Below are 12,298 nucleotides of genomic sequence, written 5' to 3' on the forward strand. Positions count from 1 at the left end.
TATGCACTCATGGCTATAAACTTTCCTCTCAGGACTGCCTTTGCTGTATTCCATAGGTTCTGGTAGGCTGAGTTTTCATTTTTATTGACTTCCAGAAACTTTTTAATTTCCTCTTTTATTTCATCAATGACCCATTGTTCATTAAGCAATGAGTTATTCAGTTTCCAGCTGTTTGCATGTTTTTTGTCTTTACTTTTGTTGTTGAGTTCTAGTTTCATTGCACTGAGATCTGATAGAATGCATTGTAGAAAGAAGTTTCTATTTTCTTATATTTGCTGAGGCTTGCTTTATGCCCTAGGATATAATCTATTTTGGAGAAGGTTCCATGGGCTGCTGAGAAGAATGTATATTGTGTAGAAGTTGGATGAAATGTTCTGTAGACATCTCTAGGTCCATTTGATCTATTGTATATTTTAGATCTAGGATTTCTTTATTGATTTTTTGTTTGGATGACCTATCTATTGATGATAATGGGATGTTAAAGTCTCCCACGACCACTGTGTTGGAGTTAACATATGCTTTAAGGTCCTTCAGGGTATGTTTGATGAAATTGGGTGCATTGACATTGGGTGCATATAGGTTGATAATTGTTATTTCCTTTTGGTCTCTTTCCCCTTTTATTAATATGGAATGTCCTTCTTTATCTCATTTGATCAATGTAGGTTTGAAGTCTACATTGTCAGAGATAAGTATTGCTACTCCTGCTTGTTTTCGGGGGCCATTGGCTTGGTAAATCTTCTTCCAACTTTTCATCCTAAGCCTATGCTTATTTCTGTCAGTGAGATGGGTCTCCCGTAAGCAACAAATTGTTGGATCTTCCTTTTAATCCATTTTGTCAAACGGTGCCTTTTGATGGGTGAATTAAGTCCATTAACATTAAGTGTTAGTACTGATAGGTACGTGGTGATTCCTGTCATTTAGTTGTCTTAGTTGTTTGAAGGTTTGATTGTGTGTACCTAAATCAAGGTTACTCTGTACTTTCTTGCTCTTCCTTTTCCTGTAGTTTGGTGCTATTTGCCCTTTCATGATTATGTTGGGTTTCACTTTCTGTGTGCAGAATCTCTCGAAGAATCTTTTGTAGTGGTGGCTTTGTGGTCACATATTGTTTAAGTTTCTGCTTATCATGGAAGACTTATTGCTCCACCTATTTTGAATGATAATTTGGCTGGGTAGAGTATCCTGGGTTTGAAGTTATTTTCATTCAGTGCCTGGAAGATCTCACCCCAAGCTCTTCTTGTTTTTAATGTTTCTGTTGAGAAGTCTGCTGTGATTTTTATGGGTTTACTTTTGTATGTTATTTGTTTTTTCTCTCTTACAGCCTTCAGTATTCTTTCTTGGGTCTCTGTATTTGTTGTTTTAATTATAATATGCCGTAGGGTAGATCTGTTTTGGTCTGGTCTGTTTGGTGTTCTGGAGGCTTCTTGCATCTGTATGGGAATAGATTTCTCTAGATTTGAGAAATTTTCTGTTATTATTTTGTTGAATATATTACGCATTCCCTCTTCTTCTTCAATGCCCATGATTCTCAGGTATGGTCTTTTGATGGAGTCAGTGAGTTCTTGTATTTCCTTTTCACAGTTCTTGAGTTGTTTAACTAATAGTTCTTTGGCTTTTCATTTAATTACCATTTCATCTTCAAGTTCTGAGATTCTGTCTTCTGTTTGGTCTTTTCTGCTGGATTGGCCTTCATTTTGTTTTGCAATTCTGTTTCATTCCTTTTTCTGAGATTTTCCATATCCTGAGTTGTTTCCTCTTTAATGTTGTCTATTTTTGTCCTGAGTTCATTTATCTCTTTATTGATCATGTTCTTTGTTTCACTTTGGTATTTATACAGTGCTTCTATGGTTTCTTTTAGTTCTTCTTGTGCTTTTTCAAATTCTCTACTTTTGTTGTCTTGGAATTTCTTGGGTGTCTCCTGTACATTTTGGTGAACATATCCAGTATCGTCGCTATAAAATTCTCCTTGATTACCTGTAGTATTTCTTCTTTCACTTTATTCTTGTGGGCTTCATTGGATTCTTTGGCATTGTTTATCTTCATTTTGTTGGAATCTGGATCTGAGTAACTGTTTTCTTCATTTCCCTCTGGTTCCTGTAATAATGTTTTGCTGTGGGGAAACTGGTTTCCCTGTTTTTTCTATCTTCCCATCATTGCCCTTGGTGTTGTTATTATCCCTGTACTTTGTTCAATTAAGTATTTTCTAGCTTGTAATAATAACAATGGTGATATTTAGAATGGAAGGGTGAGAGGAGATGGAAAGCAAAGAAGTTAAAGAAAAATGGAAAAATAAATAAACAAGTAGAAAAAAACACACAAAACAAAAAAAACAACACTTGAAGTGTCCCAAGTTCAAATGCAATACAGTTTCAGTAAATTTTTCAGCATGCAGGTCTAGTTCAGTTATTGTCTCATCATAGGAAGGGAGAAAAAAAAAAAGTCTGGAGACAGTTCTGTGAATGTCTATCTGAGGCTGCAGCTCATCTGCCCGCTGCTGTCAGCCTGCTGTTGCTGGAGGTTTTATTTATGCAAGTCTCAGGGGTGAGCTTAACAATCACCTAGCCTCTCGGTCTTTGCTTACTTATGAGTTCTCCTGTGCGTGAGCCACTGCTACAAGCTTTCCCCTTTCTAAGCACACTGGGGGAGGTGGCACTGCACCAGCTTTCTCAGGCCTGCTGTTTATTTACAGTTGACATGGGAAGTGGGTCTTCCCCCACTCCTGTGGTGTTTTCCTCCCACCCCCACTGTTACAAGCTTTCCTGCTCCTGGTTGCTGGGCATGTGCTGCTGCTCCTGCCTTCTCTGGCCAGCTTGTTGTGAGGGATTTCCCCTCCCTGCCTCTTTGGTGCTCAGGATGACCCTCCCTCTTTGCTTTATGTCTTTTTTGTTGTTACTGCTTATTCAGTTTTTTTTTCTTTTTTCCTTGGGTGGGGGTTGATCTGGCTCAGGGTTGTCTGTGGGAGTACTGCATGCCACTTAGCTCACCTTGTGGTCTGTGTCTTCCCAAGCTGTCTGGGTGCTGGTGTCTGGCAGTGGCACGGGAGCCCTCCTGGTTTCTCTGTTTAACATGAAGTGGAGATGCTATGCGCAGGCTGGAGTTGTGGAGGAGTCACAATTTTGCCTTTTCTCAGTGGTTTTTCCTGTAAGGTGCATCTCCAGTGTCTCTCCAAGATTTTACTTCAGGAGGCATGCTTTCTGTTTCCTCCCTCTAGCTGCCATCTTGGAATCTCCACCACTTTGCTTTTACAGATTGTTTTTACTTATGTAAATATTTTTTATTGTGTACTATGCCAGCCTAATGTCTGAATGTATTTCTTTAGAAATGCCCTGTGTGCCAAAGTTTTATGTGGGGTTTAAAAATCTGTAAATATCGTTACATACCCAAAGTCAAATATCTCTCTAAAATAGTTATATGTAACTATTCATAAGCATAAAATGTATCTTTACATTATCTTTGAAACATGCAGACATTTGCCAAAATATGGGAACAGTGAAAAAAAGGAGGGGTCCTAAATGGGCATATGTTGTTTAAAACCCCTCTTAAAATATCTGTATTAAGATATTTTATGTGTCTCCTAATCTCAGAAATATTTCCCTTTTTGCACATTAGAATTAATACTATCATAAACAGATTTAAAGAATGAAAAAGTTACTTCCATGTCATCAAATCTAACTTATCTTTACTTCAAGATAAGCAAATTGAACAGTTTTAGAGATTAAGACTATCACAGAAGATCTTGTTCATTTGAAGAGAGGTCTTGGATTGGAAATGTTAAAGGGAGATCACTCAGTACTTTTGTCACTCAGTGCACTGCCTAGGTGACTTAGCTGAATTTCTACCCTGACCTAATCTTTATCTTTGAGGAAAAGGATTCTAAAGCCAGAAGTCTCTCTACAAGTTTGGGCTAGCCAAAACCAGTCAGTTTGCCAGAATGACCACCAGTACACCTCTAACTTGTTTATGACCCTATCTGCATGCTAAATGATACACTCTCCAGTGCCAGGACAGTTGATAATTGCCATGGTAATGAATAAGTAAGATAAAAGATGCAGTACCTGAATTTTAAGAAAATTTCTCCTTATTCCAGGAAAAGACCTGAATATTCCTTTCCTTTATATCATTTCTTTTATCCTACATCTACAGCCTGTCCAACCTCCAAGGACTGACATGTTGATTTGTGAGCCTGTCTCCTCCCTTCTTCTATTCTTTGATGGAGAATAAGCCTCCCTTCTCTGCTGAATCAGCTTTCCTTCTCATCTATTTTTTAAAAATTTGGTCTTTTTTCATTTTTATTTTTGTTGTTGTGCTGGGGGTTCATAATGGCATTTACAGATGTTCTTCCAATATATTAACTATATCAGTTGAATTCACCCCCTTCATCATCCTCTTTATCCCTCCTCCCCCCATCCCTGGAATAGTTTCAGCAGGTCTCATTTTTTCATTTACATGCACATGTACATGTACCATATTCACCCTCCTACAACCTTTTCCCACATCCTCCCTGCTCCCACTGGTACCAACTCCCAGACAGGACCTGTTCTGAGCTCTGAGAAGAAAAACTGACTCAGTTTGAGTCAAAACATTGGTAACTCTGTAGCTAAGAACATAAATCAAATTTTCTGAAATTTATTTATGTTAATATTCAAATATTTATTGTTCTCTTTCCATTTTGACCATTTTGTGATTGGTAGGACTGTGTGACTATAATACTAGAAAATGAATATTGAATGAGTTTCTCCTCCCAAACAGGACAATCTCTGTGCCAGTACAGATCCTTTACATCTATCTTTGATCTCGGGCATGGTAACCCATGATGACTAGGTAGGTGGTTGTACAACTAGCCTTGTTTCTTAGTGATAGTGATTAATAGAGTCTCTGGCTGGCACACAGAACAAACCATTTCTTTTGTTGTTGTTGATTTTTTTTTCTTGTTTTGTTTTAAAGACAGGGTCTCTATGTGTACCCCAGGCTGGTCTAGAACTCCCCATCTTCCTGCTTCAGCCTCCTGAGTGCTGGGATTATAGGCATGTACCTCCCATACAGCTCAGAACAAATTTGTATGATATTTAGTTATAGGATTTAGGAAATGCACAGCATACCGAGCCTATCTTAACATATCTCTTATGATGCATATGTTATGATACACAGTTACTTTTCTTAATTCTAGAAGAATTTTATGTAAATTAATTGGTGCCATTCTATCCAGAACTAATTGTTTATTTCTTTTTCTTTTTTTTGGAGGTCCTGGTACTTGAACTCAGAGCTTCACCAATTGTTTATTTCTTGATATTTAATTATGAATCAATAAAATTTCAATTGCATAATTTGTTGCTAACACTTTGAAGACTGCACATCATTTGCAGAGCTACATGAAATCTAAGAAAGAAAAATATATATGAACCTAGGATTTATAGTATATAAATAGATTCATGTATAACAAGTCTCCTTAATTTTATAAATCTCAGAGTACTCTGCAGTTACCATTTGTAAAAGTTCTTCTAGATGAAGGAATGTTTTTATTTATATCTTTGTCATAATGATGCAATGTAAAATAATTTATTTTATATAACATGAACTTATTTATACAAATTTGTTCTTTACAACTCTGCTTCCTCTTAATAGAAGGACAGAAGTGTTCTTTATTGGTATAACACTGCAAAATAAAGAAGTGTGAATGTCTAGAAGTAGAATTTATAGGAAAGCTGAATTGTTCTGAAAAAGGGGAGAGATAAGTGATGGGAGGAGCCTAGGGGAAATCTAGGAAGAAAGAAGAGGGGGATAGGGCAAATGGCTGAGAGAAATCCATATGCTGGCAACTTTGTCAACAGAAACACTAATGGAAAAAATAATTATCAAAACTTTATATATTTAAGAATGTAGAATGTTATTTATGGAAACCCTCTAATCTTCCCTCTGCAATCTTTGGAAAAGTCTATCAAAAGCTAAATAATCAAATCTCAACTGGTTGGCTTTCCTATGTAAAGTGCTAATGATGTCACAGACTATTTACTGATTGCTGAAGAATTCTGCACACTTGGTCTAGGTGATGACTTGGTTTAACTTGACAAATTCCTATGACAAGTGAAATTAATTAGGAAAAAGTAAAAGGACCACACTTTACCCACAGATTTCATTTGTGTGTACTGAGTTTTCCCAGAAATAAAACAATTCCAGAAGCACTAGAAGGAGTGCTTAGCTGTTAATACTTACTGCGAGAACAATCTGGAGGGAACTATGAGCCACTTCTATGTACTGGTACTCCAGAAAACACTCTGAGACCGTGATGTAGCGATGGTCTTCTGGGGCCCAATCTGGGGCAGGTGTCACTGATGTCACTATACATCCTGGGCCATTCTCCATCCACCAAGATCGGTGCATTGAAATATTAAAAGTCAGGATAAGATCTGTTTCCTGCAAGAAGACAATTTATAAGGATGAGAATTGCTTTATAAGCATTACTTTACTGGAACTGACTTGCTTGGAGATTCCTATATGAAAATGTGGGGTTTTTTCCCTCCCTTCCAATACTATATTTTATAGGCAGCAAAGAAGCATCCAAAGTAATTACATGTCTATGGATTCTAATATTTAAAGCATTCCTATCCATAATAATATAAATTATTTTATTAGAAATTATCAATGGCTTAGATTAGTCTTTACTTTTTAGGACATGTAAATATTATAAGGGGAATGATTTAAACTGTATCATCATGAATTCTTGCTGTTATACATTTGTTGTACTTTTATCCTTCCTCAGGATATTTACTTTTCACACATATAGGTCTCAAAGTTGCATTGTGATTTGGGAATATTTAAGTTAATGTTGAGGCCAATGCTAGGATTTATTAGCCATTTGTGTGAAACAACACAATATTACTTGGTTTTCCTTTTCCTGTTAAAATTGCTCCTCTGTAACCACAGGGAATGGGTTTTGGGACTTCCAAACTCTGCAGATACCAAAATTCAGAGACACTCAAGTCCCTTATAGGAAATGGCAGTCTATTGAATAAGGAGGCAGAGCCTGTGGGTATAGAGGGTAGACTGTATTTTAGCAAATCAATGTCTCTTCAATTTTGTCACCTTTGTGAATTTGGTCATAATGTTTCTTAGGTAATATCAGCAAATTCTTACAAGTGAGATACTAAGTCAACAACTCTTTAGAAGGATTTCACCATGGTAATTGATATAAAACTTATAGTTGTGGAGTGGAGTAAGAAGTAGTTTCTGCACTCAGAGATCTTATAACAACTCACACCAATAAGAAGCTATCAATAACACATGGATAAATGTTGTCTTCCAGAAAGAGAATATTTAAAGGTCTGCATGGAACATGTTCTATTACTCAGCAAATCATAAGGAAAGACAAATTTTAAGAAACAACACTAGGGCATGAACTGGAACTATTTCAGTCTCAGGAGAGTGGAAGTCATGTGATACTAGCAGCCAATTCCTCTCACTCCAAAGTGAGGTGCTAGACTGAGTAAAAAATGTCTTAAATCATGTTTTGTGACCTTTAGCTACTCACTAATATTGAAAATATGAAGGGTTGAGTTGGAGATTAGGAGGATTCCAGTGGAGGAAGCTGCTCTCAGTGTCACCATCTATCTTCATGGTGGTGATTGGTGGGAAGGTAGAGGCTGGTTTATCTTCTTGAGATTATTGAAAAATGCTTCAACAATCACTGGGAACCTGGGGAACCAGTAACTAGTGTCTATCTCAGGCTGAATGAATCTCAAAATAAAGCCTGTAGCTAGAGCTACCTGCTAAGTGGTCAAACGGAAAAACAGGAGTTGTTTGGAAGGAAACTACATTGCTAAACATGATAGGTCTAAGCTAAGGATTCTTGAAGTAGATGTGGGCTATCATAAGAGAGAGCCAACATGGGCTGTTCCTCAGGGCTTTCCAAAAAGACCATGTACTTGAAGGTGAGATATTCAATGCAAGTCTGAAAAATCAGAAAATTTCCATGAGCAAAGGCCAGTTTCATTACCTTCCAATGTGTCCTAGTCCCTATATAGCTTTTCTGCCCCTTGTCTCTTCTCCCTTTTCATATACCAGGCATGGAAGAGTTTGAAACTTGAGATAATAATTGTGATGTAGGGAGGAGATGGTTACTAAAGACAGAAGTCAAACACTGAGCATATAACTCTTTCCTTTGGGAAGGGAGAAGTTTAATTTTGAGTGAACTTTGGATTTTTATTACAATGATGGACAGACATATCCATTTCTGTATTTCTTATTTGGGGGAATAATAGTAAAATCAGATGACTATTGTTTGAAGGTAACCACAAAAATAGGAGGCCTGACATGTATTTTATCCAGTGGAAGCTGAAGAATCAGGTCTATAGGTAAATTTGCAGGGGACAATTATGAGAAAGAAATAATGTTTTCTATTTTTTCTCACAAACTTTATCATTTAATGTTTAGTTAGTAGAGTGAACTGGATAGATCACTGGATCCTATCAAGAAAAAGAAAATGGTTCAAAAGTGCAGCTAGAAAGACATTAAGTTGTAAGGACAGCTGGATTTGGACAGTCTGGAAATAACACAGTCTGGTTCTCTAATAACTGGTGATTTCTAATGGATATAGTTCAAGGTATTGGTAAGCCTCTTTCTCCAACAGGAAATCACAAACAGAAATGAGGTTCTGTTCTGAAGAAGGGTAAGAAGGATTTTATGGGACTGAAAACTTAGTTATTTGTATTCTTGCTCCTCATCTGCAAGATTTATTTCTTATATAAAATGAGACAAGCCAGTCAACAATTACGCATGAATTTGTTAGTTCAAACAGAAACAAACAGCCCAAATACTAACAATGAGAATATGTTTTTTGAGTATCCCATTATAAGTGGAACTATCATGAATTGTGTGTGTGTGTGTGTGCGTGTGCATGTGTGTGTGTGTGTGTACTGGGGTTTGAACTTGGGGATTTGTGCTTGCCCTACCACTTGAACCACACCTTAGCCCTGTCATGTGTTTTGTTATGAAAGTCTATCTTCCTTGAAAACCTCTTAGTCTCAGCACACCAGGACAGTTGGTCACTATACCTGCAGAGACAAATCCTTAAAAACATTGATATAAGTTGAGTTTACTGCCTGTTAGAGCTGTGGTGATCAACAATGTTTGCTTATTTACTAAATTACTTATATTTTAACTACTGCTGAAGAGGACATTTGCTATGATAAACTACACATATATCATTAAAACAAGAACAAAAATTAAGAGTCCATAAATGAAGAGAACAGCTAGTGATCTCAAAAGTCAACTCATGAATGCTTCATTTGGGACATTCAATCCAGCACTTATTTGTTGGTAATAAGGGAGGCACAAGTGAAACACAAATGTATATATATACATATATGTATAAAAAAATAATTGTAACATACTGGTGGACACGGTGGCATGTACCTGTAATCTCAGCTCCTCTGGAGGCAGAGGTAAAAGGCTCATGTTTCAGAGCCAGCGCAGACAAATATGTGAGACCTATCTGTCAAGCAAACTAAAAGCAAAAAGGCTTGGGGGCATGGCTTAAGTGGTAGGGCACTTGCCTAGTAGCACAGGAACCTTAGTGCAAACCCCAGTACTTTTCTTTTTCAATACAAAAAAAAGAAATAATCAGTCTAATAAATACTATAAAATACAATATATGAATGTTATCCTTGAGGAGTCCCCCCCAAATTTTAAAGATATTGATGAGATTTCATAGACAACTGAGCTGTCTTTAGTTCTTCTCTCTAATATATGGCCCTATTATTTCTCTTAGACTGCTGTAACAAGTAGAATAAGTGGGAATTCTGCAGGCTAAAAACCTGAGATCAGCTTGGAGTAGGGTTGGTTTCTTCTGATGGCATGTTGGTAACTTTACCATTCTTTGACTCCCACAATTACCCTGATCTCTGCCTTCATTTCTCATGATAGTCTTCTTGGGTGCTAGTCTGTGTTCAGATTTCCTATTTTTATAAGGAAATCAGTTGTATTGATCTAGGGCCTACTCTAATGACTTCACCTTACCTAATTACATCTGAAATGACCCTATTTCCAAACAAAGTCACATTTTGAGGTACTAGGAATCAAGGTTCCAATACATAAATTTGGGACAGGCACATTTTAACCTATAACATTAAACTCTAATTTCTAAGATTTATTTGGGCCTTATTGTTTGGATGATAAATGCTATATTTTACTACTTCTTTGCTTTCTAGATTACCTACTATCCATTGTCTATTAATAACATAGTTTAAAACTAATAACCAAAATAGCATTATTTGTCTGTAGTCTTTTCCATCAGTAAGTATCCTATTGAAAAGCAATCATTTTCATTTGTTTAAAAGTGTTTCCTAATGCATTTACTTTTATTTTATTAAAATTATGTTCATATTGGCATTATGCATTTATCATTTCCATATTATCTATTGATTTTCTCTATGGAAGGTGTGAATTATAATTCTTACATACTTCTCTTTGTATTCTTTGCCATTCTACATACTTTTCTCTAAAATTTGGTTGTATCAATATTTTAAAATTTATGACTATATAAATATTTTTATGGCTGAACTGAGCTGTGAATTATGAGAACAATTTCTTTCTTATATAACTTTTTTCCTCCCAGAGTTAATAATTTCTTCCCATTTGAAAAACAGACTTTTTAAAGAGCACTTTCAGGTTCATAGCAAAATCCAGTAGAAAGTACACAGAATTCCCATACACTCCCACCCTCACATATGGATAACCTCCCCATCATAAACATTGCATGCTAAAGTGTTAAAAATGAACCTCATTGAATATTATTATCATCCAACGTCCATACTTTACACTGGTATTCACTTTTGATATATATGCCATGGGTTTTGATATTATACCCTTCCTAGGGGTACGATGATATGAATCCACCATTATGGTATCATACAAAATCATTTTATTGTCTTAAAAATTCTCTGTGCTCCACATATTCATTTCTCTTGCCTGATCCCTACTCCACCAAACCCTGGAAACCATGATTTTCTTACTATCTTCATGTTTTTGCTTTTGTAGAATTTTATATAGCTGAAATCAAATAGTAGGTAAACTTTTCAGATTGACTTCTTTCACTTAATAATATGCATCTAGGTTTTCTCCATGTCTTTTCATGGCTTGATACCTTATTTCTTTTAGCATTAAATAATGTTTTGTTGTCTGGATAAATTACAATTAATTGATCCATTCACTTACTGAAGGACACTTTGGTTGCCTACAAGTTTTGGCAATTAGGAAAAAAGCTATTATAAACATACATGTGCAGATTTTATGTGGACATATGTTTTCAACTTATTTGAATAAATATCAAGGAGTACAAGTGCTGAATTGTTTGTTAGTTTAGTAAGAAACTACCAAATTGTCTTCCAAGTGACTGTACCATTTTGCAATCCTATCAGCAATGAATGAGATTGCTTGTTGCTCTGTGTCTTTGTCAGCATTTGATGTTGTCATTTTTAGATTTTAGCCATTGTAGTACTGTGTACAGGTATTTCATTGTCATTTAATTTACATTTCCTCAATGATATATGATGTTGGTCTTTTCATATATTATGTGCCATCTGTATGTATTCCTTAGTGAGGTGTCTGCAAAGGTGTTTGACACACTTTTTTTTTAAAATCAGGTTTTATGTGGTTGTTTGTTTTCTTAATGTTGAGTTTTAGGAATTTAAAAATTTCAGTGCTGGAGATCAAACCCAGGTCTAGTGGATGCTAGGCAATACTCTACCACTGATCTATATTTCCCAGCCCCTAGGGTTCTTTCTGTATTTCAGATAACAGTTCTTCACCAGTTAGGTCACTTGAAAATATTTTCTCCCAGTCTAGGGCTTGTCTTTTCATTTCTTTGACAGTGCTTTTTTGCAGAGCAGAAGAATTTAATTTTAATAAAGGAGAGCTTGTTAATTCTTTCTTTCCTTGATCATGCCCTGTGTTTCTTATTTAAAGATAATATTAACCCAAGGTCATCTAGATTTTATTATATGCCATCTTCTAGAAATTTTATAATTTTGGATTGTACATTTAGGGCTGTTATCCTTTTGAGTTACTTGTGAAAAGTACAATGTCTGCATCTAGATTTTTTTTTTTTTTGCATATAGATGCCCAGTTGTTTCACTTGCAAAAAGACTAAAGTCTTTTCTCTCTGTTGCATTGAATTTTTTCCTTAGGCAAAAATCAATTGACTACATTTACATGGGTGTATCTTTGGGGCTCCCCATCCTGTTCCACTGTTCTGTTCCTTTCACTAATACCAAACTGTTATGATTAATGTAGCATTGTAATAAACCTT

General features: G+C 35.9%; 1 protein-coding gene across 4 annotated transcripts in view; it reads right to left on the reverse strand.

Annotated features, from left to right (window-relative positions):
* Nkain2 (sodium/potassium transporting ATPase interacting 2) overlaps positions 1 to 12,298 on the reverse strand; it is a 976,459-nt gene that overhangs the window by 181,837 nt on the left and 782,324 nt on the right. For all 4 annotated transcript variants that reach the window (XM_074075281.1, XM_074075279.1, XM_074075280.1 and 1 more), the window contains exon 4: positions 6,208 to 6,408. In XM_074075281.1, the coding sequence (XP_073931382.1) occupies positions 6,208 to 6,408 (201 nt within the window). The remainder of the gene's footprint in view (positions 1 to 6,207; positions 6,409 to 12,298) is intronic.

This window comes from Castor canadensis, chromosome 1 (genome assembly GCF_047511655.1).
Source record: "Castor canadensis chromosome 1, mCasCan1.hap1v2, whole genome shotgun sequence".
Classification (NCBI taxonomy): domain Eukaryota; kingdom Metazoa; phylum Chordata; class Mammalia; order Rodentia; family Castoridae; genus Castor; species Castor canadensis.